At 34.4% G+C, this 12014-nt stretch overlaps 1 protein-coding gene and 1 non-coding gene across 2 annotated transcripts in view; one reads left to right on the forward strand and one right to left on the reverse strand.

The window, feature by feature from the left end:
- The window catches only part of Rp2 (RP2 activator of ARL3 GTPase), a 44754-nt gene that overhangs the window by 11997 nt on the left and 20743 nt on the right, over nucleotides 1-12014 (forward strand). The window contains exon 2 of the mRNA XM_027927288.2: nucleotides 7513-8178. Coding sequence (XP_027783089.2) covers nucleotides 7513-8178 — 666 coding nt within the window. The remainder of the gene's footprint in view (nucleotides 1-7512; nucleotides 8179-12014) is intronic.
- Nucleotides 7032-7138, reverse strand: LOC114086201 (U6 spliceosomal RNA). The gene has a single exon (XR_003581610.1). It is a non-coding gene; the product is annotated as a U6 spliceosomal RNA (small nuclear RNA).

A 12014-nucleotide genomic window follows, 5' to 3' on the forward strand; every position in this document is an offset into this window, starting at 1 on the left:
AGTGAAGAACCAATGCCAATGCTCCTCGATTTATTCCATGAAATAGGAAGGGAGGGAATGTTTCCAAGCTTATTCTATGAAATCAGTATTAACCTGATACCAAAACTGGATAAAGACACTTCAAAGAAAAAAATTGCAGAACAATATCCTTGACGAACATAGGTGCAAAAATCCTTAATAAAATATTAGCAAATTGAATTCAACAACACATTAAAAAGATCAAATATCATGATCAAGTTGGTTTCTTTCCAAGGATGCAAAGATAGTATGCTCAACATGTGCAAATCAATAAACATAATACACCAAATAAATAGAAGAACCCAGGACAAAAATTACATGATCAACCCAGCAGATGCAGGAAAAAGCCTTCAACATATTTCAGCATCTCTTAATGAAAAAAAAAAAAAAAAAACCCTGAAGAAACTAGGAATAGAAGGAACTTACCTCAACAATGAAGGCTATATATGACAAACCCAAAGCCAACATCATACTGAATAGGGAAAAACTGAAAGCATTTCCTCTAAAATCAGGAACAAGATAAGGATGCCTGCTCTTACCACTCCTATTCAATATGATACTTGAAATTTTACTCAGATTATTAGGCAAGAGAACAAAATAAAAGGAATATAAATAGGAAAGGAAGAAGTCAAATGATATGATCCTATACTAAAAAAAAAATTCCACTTCTAGAACTTATAAATTTAACAAAGTAGCAGGATATACAATCAGTACATAAAAATCAATAACTTTTCTATACACCAATAGTTAATCCACTGAGAAATAAAAAAGAACTCCACTTGTGATATGTTAAAAAGTACCTCAGAATAAAGCTAACCAAAGAAGTAATTAGCATCTATAAGAAAGTTACAGAATGCTGAAAGAAGAAATTGAAGATACTAGAAGATGAAAAGACCTCCCATACTCATGAACGGGCAGAATTAATATTGTTAAAATGGCCATATTACAAAAGTGATCCACAGATTCAATGTAATATCCATCAAAATACCATTGATGGGGCTAGGGTTGTGGCTCAGTGGTAGAGTGTTCACCTAGCATGCATGAGGCACTGGGTTCAATGCTCAGCACCACCTAAATATCAAATAAAGATATTATGTCCACCTACAACTAAAAAATAAATATTTTTTTTAAATACCAATGACATTCTTCACAGAACTAGTAAAAACAATCCTAAAATGCATCTGGAAAAACCAAAAGACCCAGAACAGCCAAAGCAATCCTGAGCAAAAAGAGCAAAGCTGGAGGCATTACAATACCCAATTTCAAATTGGATTACAGAACCAAAGTAACAAAAATAGCATGGGACTGGCATATAAACAGACATGTAGACCAAAGGGATAGAATAGAGCATTCAGAGACCAACCTACATACTTAGTCATGTGATTTTTGACAAAGATGCCAAAAATATACAGTGGAGAAAGAATAGCTGCCTTAACAAATGGTGCTGAGGAAACTAGATATCCAAAGGTAGATGAATGAATCTGGATCTACATCTCTCTCCCTGCACAAAAGTCAACCCAAAACCTATCAAAGACCTAATCCGAGAAACTTTGCAACTGTTAGAAGAAAATGTAGGGGAAACATTTCATCATATAGAAACTGGTAACAATTTCCTGAATAGGACTCTTATAGCTCAGGAAATAATAAACATAGCTCAGGAAAGAATCAATAAATGGAATAGCATCAAAGTAAAACTCTTCTGTATAGTAAAGGAAACAATCAACAGCATGAAGACACAGCCTGTAGAATGAGAAAAAATGTTTTCTAGCTACTTTTCAAACAGGATTAATGTCCAGAATATATAAAGAACTCAAAAGACTAAAACCCCCCGAAACCCCCAAATAATCCACTCAATAAATGGTCAAATGCACTGAACAGACACTTTTCAATACAGATGGCTGACAGTTATTTGAAAAAAAAAATGTCCAACATCTTTATCCATCAGGGAAATTCAAAATCAAAACTACATTGTGAAAAAACAAAAAAAAAAACTACATTGTGAGCCGGGTACAGTGGTGCACATCTGTAATCCCAGTGGCTTGGGAGGCTGAGACAGGAGGATCGTGAGTTCAGAGCCAGCCTCAGCAATGGCGAGATGCTAAGCAACTCGGTAAAACCTGTCTCTAAATAAAATACAAAATAGGGCTGGGGATGTGGCTCCGTGGTTGAGTGCCCCTGAGTTCAATCCCTGGAATCCCCAAAATAAAAACAAAGTACCCTGAGATTCTGTCTCATTCCAGTCAGAATGGCAATCATCAAGAATACAAGTAATAATAAATACTGTCAAGTGTATAGGGAAAAAGTGAACTCTTAAACTCTATTGGTGGGAATGTAAGTACCACAGCCACTATGGAAATCAGTATGAAGTTTCCTCAAAAATACTAAAAATAGGACTACCATATAATCCAGCTATACCACTCCTTGGTATTTATCCAAAAGAATTAAAGTCAACATACTTTAGAGGTTTATGTATATCCATATCTATCACAACACAATTCACAATAGCCAAGTTAAAGAATTAGTCTAGGTGTCAGTCAATAGATGAATAGAAAAGCAAATGTGGTATGTATATGCAATGAAATTTTATTCATCTATCAAGAAGAACAAAATTATGTGATGTACAGGAAAACAGATGGAACTGGAGAATATTATGTTAAGTGAAGTAAGCCATTCTCAGAAAGATAAGTACTGTAGGTCTTCCCTCATATGTGGAAACAAGTTGGGAAAAAAGTATGTCATAAAAGTAGAAGGGAGATCAATAGGGTAGAAGAAGGGGACTGGGGGAATGAGGAAGGGAGGTATTGAGGAATAAAATTGATCAAATTATATGCATGTACCAATATGTCACAATGAAATTCACCATTCTGTATAATTAATATGTACTAATAAAGAAGAAGTTTGGGATTTTCAGATTAGGGTTATTCAACCAATAAAGTCTATGCAAATATTCCCAAATCCAAAAACTCCAAAATCTGAAACACTTCTGCTTCCAAGCATTTCAGATAAGGGATACTCAACTTGTAATTTAAAAATTGCTATGGCTTGCTTTACAGCCCAGTACATGATTTTTTAAAAAATATTTAATGTGTGTTTGAGGAAAATGTAAATTTATTCTACATCTTGAATGTGGAACTCAAGTTTATTTGTTGTGTGTAATTATTGTTTTTAATTTGGGGACCTATTTGACTTATTGAGAGAAACAGTATTAGAGAGCAATCCTTAGATTTGATTTTATTTTATGGCGTTGTGGATCAAGCCCAGGGCCTCATACATGCTAGGCAGGTGCTCTACCACTGAGCTATATATTCATAACCCCTCTCCTTATATTTAAATTCATCACTTCCGGGGGTATAGAAGGGAAGCAATTGCCCTGGTTAGTCTTTACCTGCTTTCCTAGCTTTACATCCAGCACAGTATTTCTTCCCTGCCCTGAAATACTTCCAAGGAAGTCTGGATTGGAGGTCTACATCAGAGGTGGTGTGCAGGAAGCAAGAGCAGAAATCCCAGAAGTTCCTTTTATATTTTATCCTCCCACACATTTGTGTAAGGGTTGGTCATGGTTTTCCCCTTTATTAGTGGGTTCCTTTCTTGGTATGTTTGGGGTTGATCTTGGGCAATGGAACAAGCAACTATATTAATTCATCATCTTGTTGGAGACCAAACTGAAACACTATACCTTTCTTTTTGTGGGTCACCTGTAAAATCCTGGAAATGGAATTGGTTGAATATTTCTACAGTAAACCTGTGTTACCTTCTGTATTTTTTCATTTCTGTTTATGGCACTACTAGCATCCAATCACATGAACCAGAGCAATGTTTTGTCAAGCCTGTAGGTGGGGATAATAGAAAATATTTGGGAGCATAGCATAAATTAATGGTAAGTATTATTTTGTAAAACTTATTTCATTGGTATGTATACATTCACAAGTACTCATAAGTCTGGCTACTTTTTTTTCTAGTGCTGGGGATCGAAACCAGGGCCTTGTACCTGCTAGGCAAGTGCTCTACTGCTAAAGTATGTCCCCAGCCCACAAATATGGATAAGTCCACATGCTGGGCTGTGCTGAAGAATGTATTAATGTGTGTTATAATGTAGAAGCACTGAACCAGGGAAGTATCATTTCCCTAAGAAGAATCTTTTTTTCCCACTTTCTTCTGCCTTACCTCCCTTAGCCATTAAATTACCAAATCTGCTGATTTTGTTTCTTCAATAATTCTCATCTTCATCCCATCCTCCTGTTCCTAACTACTACTCTAGTTCCAGCTCTTTCTCTATCAGCCTCTCAAATTCATGCTTCACAATCTCTTATTCTTAACAGAGTAATTTAACTGAAATGTAAATTGAGCTTATTTAATTCCTTCTCTGGTTCCCTATTTCCCGTGGATAAATTATGAGATTTATAATGTGACCCTGCCTACCTCTTTGGCTTCATTCACTATTATTCCATTGATGCTGATAACACCAGACCAGTTTTCTCCCTGCTTTCTGAAGAATTTTACTTTGTTAATTCTGTTTATTTTGTCTGGCATGGGAAGTGGGGGAATCCTTTATTTCCATCTCTTTTTTTCTGGTAAACTGTATCTTATTCATATTCACTCATTCATTCGTTCATCTCTCTCTTTCTCCCTCCCCACTCCCACTTCTTTCTCTCTCCTAACCTCTCCCATACTGGAGCTTAAATCCAGGGGCACTTAACCACTGAGCCACATCCCCAGCCCCATTTTTTTTTTTTTAGAAGGGTCTCACTAAATTGCCCAGGCTGGCCTCCAATTTGTGATCCTCTTCCTCAGCCTCCTGGGTTGCTGGGATTACAGGTATGTGCTACCATGCCTGGATTATTCATTCTCACTTTGTACAGGAAATCTTCTACCCCACTAGGTTCCTCCTTTGTGTTTCCAGAATATTCTCAGAACCTCTTATTAGAATTGACAGGTTGTTTTAAATTTATTTAGGTAAGTATTTACTTCCTTTATGGAAAGAGCTGGTCATATTCACTTAGTGTCTAAAGCAATGCCTGGCTCATATTGGGTGTTCAATGTTGGTTGAGTGACTGAATATCCAGAAAATTAAAGTGACTTTTTCAAGATCATTTGCTTATAGGTTACAAAACTGAACTGGAAAACAAGTACCTCTTTTATTGTCTCATGCTATAGACAAATGCTCCTCCTAATATATTATGTAAACCTGGATAAATACAGTATTTATTGTACATTACTGAATAAATCACTTTAAGCTACTTTGCTAATGACTAGGATGATTATAATTTGCTTTGTAAATAATGAAATTCTTATATACTGTATTGGAGCTTGTTTCTGGTACATTTTTCATGAAATTTATATGTTCACAAACAGTTCAAACTAGACTAAAAATTATTTGGAAGAAATAAGAATGGTCTTTTAGGTGAAAAAATGTGTGTGTGTGTGTGTGTGTGTGTGTGTGTATAAAATTTGTATGTTGTATGGTGCTAGAGATCAAACCCAGGGCCTTGAATATGCTGAGTACACACTGTATCACTGAGGTATATTCCCAGTCCCAGTGACATTCTGATAGCTCAGGTAGATAAAAAATTGTGACACATTCCAGGCATGTTATTTAAAAGATTATTTGAGCTAGAATGCCTGAGGATGGAAATGGCAAAATTTGGAAAATTACACTGTAGGAGTAGCTCAATAAATGTATGAATCAAATTTGTATTTATAAGCACCAGCATATGATTCTTGTGCTCTTAGGTTCTTCCAATTTCTGTAGCATACATATTGCAGATATCAGTTGGTGATACTAAGATACAAAAACTAAGACCAATTTGTGGAAGGATAGGGAAAGTTATTTCAATCTGGGTTTATTTCCAATTTCAGATTTCTTTAAAGAAATAGAAATTATAGTACAACTATAGTACAAAATAAAAAATGTGGGGAAAAGTAGAAGTTATAAAGGTGATGCATCAGAAAAAGCAAAAGCATCATAAAGCTGAAATAGTATATTCTGATGTTCTGATTATGATAAATGCGTAGAAAAAACAGATGCATAGGATATGAGTTGAATTTTTTTGTAGTGCTGGGGATTGAACCTGAGCCCTTGAGTATGCTAGGCAAGCACTCTACCACTGAGTCACATTCCCAGCCCATGAACTGAATTTTTAAAAAATATATTCTTGAACTTTGTACTCCATGTAAATTTTTTGGTTATATAGATTCCAAATATACTAAAAGTCTATTGATAATAATGATGATATGGATGTCACCTGGGTTAACTCATAGAAGGTTCAAACCATAATGTCATAGAGGCTGCCCTTTAACTTGAATTCTCAGAAACACAATCTGATGGCAGAGAGAAAGTGGATTTATCTCCTGGGAAGTTATATTAACCAAGATCATAAGTTATATATAATGAGAGCTGTAGTTGCTAAAGGAACCAGACACTTGATTCCTCTAGGTATATATTTTCTTCCTATAGTGTTGTATACTAGCCTAATAATTTTAAAACATTTCAATTTTTTAATTGATGGCTCTTTTCACCCATAAAGAACCACAATGCTATTATCACACCTAACAAAATGAAAATTTCTGTTTTTCATTTCTTTTTTTAAAAAAATTTATTGGTGCATTATAATTACACATAATAGTGGGATTCATTTTACCATATTCATACATGCACATAATTTGATCAGTTTTATTCCCCAATACCTTCCCTTTCTCTCCTTTCCTTCCCCATCTACTAGTTCTTCTCATCTCCCATTATTTATTATTATTATTTTAGTGCAATGCAATTATATGTATAAGCAGGATTCACTGTAGTTATGTTCATACACAGACACATAGCATGATTTAGTAGATTTTGTTCCCCAGTACTTCCCCATGCCCTCTCCTCCTGCCTCCTTCTTGATCCCCTTTCTCTACTCTATTATTCTTTCTTCTGTTTTTGTGAGATCCTCTCCCTCCCAACACCCAAGAGAGGAAAACATTCAATTCTTGACTTTCTGAATCTGGCTTATTTCACTTAGCATCATGTTCTCAAAAATAGGGAATGCCTCACAAATTTGTGTGACTTCCTTGTGCAGGGCCCATGCTAATATTTTCTTTATTATTCCCATTTCAGTATCTGTACTGCCAAAGTGAGTACTGATAAATTCTTTAATATTACCTAATATGCTCTATATATGTGAGTGTGAATTTCCCCAGTTTTCTAAAAAAAGTATTTTTACAGATGATATGCTTGAAACTGGATCCAAACAATGTCTACACATTATATTTGGTAGATATGCCCTTGTGCCTTTATCTATAAGGGTTTCCTTTCCCTTTTCCCTCCTTTCTTGTGTTTTTCCCTCATTCGGAGGGAAAAAATGTCCTATTTATTTTCTTACTATATTACAAAGTCAAGGAGATTAGGAACTTATATTTTAGCACTGAGAGCTGTGCCTGGCACCCCATAGACATTTAATTGATTTTTGTTGAGTAATATTAATAATATTTCAAGTCTGTGTTTTATCCCTGCAGGTTGATCCAAAAGACTACATGTTCAGTGGACTGAAAGATGAAACAGTAGGTCGCTTACCTGGGAAAGTGGCAGGACAGCAGTTTCTTATTCAAGACTGTGAGAACTGTAACATCTACATTTTTGATCATTCTGCTACAATTACCATTGATGACTGTACTAACTGCATAATTTTTTTGGGACCTGTGAAAGGCAGTGTGTTTTTCCGGAATTGTAGAGATTGCAAGTGCACATTAGCCTGCCAACAATTTCGCGTGCGGGATTGTAGAAAGCTGGAAGTCTTTTTGTGCTGTGCCACTCAACCCATTATTGAGTCTTCTACCAATATCAAGTTTGGCTGTTTTCAGTGGTACTACCCTGAATTAGCTTTCCAGTTCAAAGATGCAGGGCTAAGTATTTTCAATAATACATGGAGTAACATTCATGACTTTACACCTGTATCAGGAGAGCTCAACTGGAGCCTTCTTCCAGAAGATGCTGCGGTTCAGGACTATGTTCCTGTACCTACTACTGAAGAGCTCAAAGCTGTTCGCGTTTCCACAGAAGCCAACAAAAGCATCGTTCCAATATCCCGGGGTCAGAGACAGAAGAGCAGTGATGAATCATGCTTAGTGGTATTATTTGCTGGTGATTATACTATCGCAAATGCCAGGAAACTAATTGATGAGGTAAGGAGAGAAAAGAAAAATAGACATACACCTGGGCAGAAACACACCACTCTGGAGAACTTCCATTCTTTTCAAATTGGCTATTAGAAATACCGGCAACCCCCAAGTTACAGTCCTCTGTCCCACCTCTGCAAGACTTGTCTGTAAGCAGGTTACTTGGTCTTCAAAATACGTTCCTAGAGAAAAAAAATTCTTAAAAATGTAATTCAATTTGGTAAACATTTATTAAGTGCTGATTATGTAAAAAGTTAGTCTGTTGCCATATTTCATTGACTACATGATGCATATTTGTTTTCCACATTTTTGCATATCTTAAATGCATCTTATAATTGATGGCAACTTAGATATAATGAAATGTAGTATATGCTGAAAAAGGAGATACACAGGCAAAATTATCTGTCCTCAAAGAATTTCCATTCTTGGGGCTGGGGATATAGCTCAGTTGGTAGAATGCTTGCCTCACATGCACAAGGCCCTTTATTTGATCCCCAGCACCACAAAAAAGAAAAAAAAAGAGAATTTCCACTCTTTAGAATGAATGATTTCCACAAAAGTTCACAAAAGTAGTAAATAATAAAATATGGACTTTTATAATTTAGTTTGAAAATTTATTTGGAGTTTTAATTGGTTAGGGAGTGGAAAAGACATTTAGGAATACAACATTTGGATCCTTTGAGAGCAACTTTCACATCATGCTCCTTAGATTCTATTGCCTTATTGCCCTAGAAGGAAGGTAGGTATGGAAGACAAGATGAGTCTGGGATGACAAAGGTTTTAGGAATATGAACAGCAGCTCTTGGTGAGCTCCTGAGTAGAGAAGCTTGAAAAGCTCATGAGCTTTCACCTGAAAAATAATTAGGATGTAGAAGTCAGGGGCTACAGAAGCAGCAGTTCCATCATTGGGTATTCTGTTAGGGAGTGGCAATAGGATATATTGAATATCCATTAATCAGAAGTCCTTTAGGAGGGCTCTATTTTAATTCAGTAATCAAATTCCAAAAGCAGAAATGAAAGGAAAATTCATGGAGTCTCTTTAAAGGAATTAAAAAAGAACATAGCAAAGGGAATAATTTTAGGGAAAAAAGTAAAAATGACTGCCTCTCTTTAGCTGTACATCTACAATGTAGAAAACCCATGCTTGAAATCCATAAAGTATACCTGAGGCATAGTTTTCAAAACAATAGAAGTCAAATTGCGATTTAAAAACTTTGATATTTTATTTTGTGCTGATGCCAATCTGATAAAAGCATTCTATGAATCTGAAAAGATATAGAAAAATGTGCTTCTGGCCTTTAAACTATCTAGTCACATGTTAATCTAACATCTGACAAGTAAATGTTTTCATTGTACTATATAGTTATTTTTTTAACAATCTACATACAGTTTTCAAAACAGTAATTATTTAGGATTAACATCTTTTGGGTAGGAAATCAGAAATGTAGATAAAGAATATTTAACATGCTTAAAGAAAAAAGCCATCAAACAGTCTCTATGAGTCATCAGATGTTCTTAACTGTTTGATCTTTGGTATCTGATTATGAAATGACAAAGTGTTATGTACCCTCCAAAGGAATATGACTAGGAAGAGAGTGATGCAGATATTTTTCCTGGAATACAAATTAAAAATTCCACTGTGATAATCATAATAAGAGCTAATGCTTACATAGTGTTTACTATATGCCAGCCACTGTTATAAGAGATTTAAATAAATCAACTCGGTGTTCAAAACAACCCTATGAAATAGCTGCTATTATTCCCCATTTGACTGACAAGAAAAAATCAACCATAGAGAGGGTAAGTAACTTTTTTAGGCTATAGTCTTAATCCTTAAACATGATGCTATTATGCTGCCTCAGTAGTAAAGGAAAGTTGATAAATGCCTGATGGAATAGAAATATGACCCAAAGTGCATGGACTCAAGGGTCCTCCAACCTAGGGATTGTTTGGCTAGAGTTATCTAATTCTTAAAGTAAGGAATAAAAGAGAAAAATAAGAAAGAAAAATAAAATGCCAAGTACATGTGAAGAGAATAGAAAAACATGCTGAAAGACAAATGACCTGTATATTATATTAAGAGAGATTACATATTTTTAAAAATGAAGTTTGAGTTCCTTGGGAAATATATATAGAACACAAATTCTGGCATAAAAAAAACTTAAGTTTTTCTCATAACACAAATATATTAGGATAACATAGACTAGAAATGTGATTGCAAACCCTAGTTTTGTTAAAACCCAGGAATATCACAAAATTTTATTTCACATTTCTTTTATAAATTAAACATCACAATGGGTGGGTTTTTTTTCTGTATAAAAGTTGAGAAGGTAGAAATTCTGGGAAGGCTGGTCTAAGCAGAAAGCACATTCCATAAGGAGTCAAGATAAGTTACTGAGTCTTGGTTTTCTCAACTAAAAGTTTTCTTACTTGCTCTTATATACATCACGGATATGTACAGAATGAATTTGAGTAAGAGTAGTTTAAATTATTAGAAAGAATTTCATAATTGAAGTTGGTTAGTTACCAGTATTTTTTAATATCTTTATTTTACATTTATTATGTGGTGCTGAGGATCAAACCCAGTGCTTTGTGCATGCTAGGCGAGCGCTCTACCACTGAGCCACAACCCCAACCCTATTACCACTATTTTCAAGTCCTGAAAAGTAGAAGAATTTTCATGAAAAGGGGTCTCTTCAAGTATCTCCAGTGAAATATTAAAATAGATACAGTTTCATAGCTCATTATTTGGTTTAGAAAAATGATATTTTGAATTAATCATAATTTTGTCAGTGTGCATATGACTGTAAAAATGATAGGTGATGAGCAGTCTAGAAAATTAAAAACTGGTTGAATTGTTTCTGATGTTTTAAGCAGCTTTATAGTCATCATCTGGTAATGATGTACATGTAATTTCCTGCAATTATTAAGTGTATGTTCCTCTTTTTCTGAGATAGCATTAATCTGAGATACGATTCAAGTTTGATCCAGTTTGGTAGAATGGTATGGAATAATGTAGTTATAGGATGAAATACTATCAGACATTAACATTGATTTTATAGTAGAGTAGCTGAAAAATGTTCACAATCAAGTATGTAAAATTTTGTGAAATATTATGTAAGTAACTGATTTAAAAAAATAAGTGTGGAAAGTTATACATATTAAAATATTGACAGTTGTGGTTATTCTTAGCAAGTTGGTTAAGAGCAGGGTTTTCCATTTTTTTGTAGTTCTCTGGATTTTACAAAGAACATGTGTTAATATTGTAATGGGGGAATGGGAGAAAAGAAAACTAGGAGGGTAAGAAATCTGTATACCTATATGGCAAGTGCACCTTGATTGATATTTCTTTGTTTCTGTTATTTATTTTCAAATTTTATGCTGAGCATATGTATTATTTTTTATTATTAAAAACCCAGTAAGCTTGTCTAGTGGTTGTAATGACCTTGCCTTTTTTAAACTTACTTTCACAATTATTTTTAAAATTAATATGTACACATTGTAGTGAACCATAGAAATAAAAATGAGTTAAAAATAAGTTTAAAAATCATCCATAACTGTACTATACCTTGAATAGTCTTTTTAGGAATAAGTTTTAGAATTATTTAACCTGTAGTTACATGAAGTGGGTCAAATCACAGCTGTGTTACTTAATTTGGCACATTTCTTAACCTCTCTGTGCCTTAGTTATCATCTGTACAATGATACTAGTAATGGTACCAATCTCATTAGAGAATTAATGTTATATATGTAAAGTGCATAAAACTCTTTGGTACATAGAAATGTGACCTATCATTATTGAGCTATACTGTATAAATTTGGATTATGCCTTTTAAGATTGA

The sequence above is a fragment of the Marmota flaviventris genome, chromosome X (assembly GCF_047511675.1).
Source record: "Marmota flaviventris isolate mMarFla1 chromosome X, mMarFla1.hap1, whole genome shotgun sequence".
Taxonomy (NCBI): Eukaryota; Metazoa; Chordata; class Mammalia; order Rodentia; family Sciuridae; genus Marmota; species Marmota flaviventris.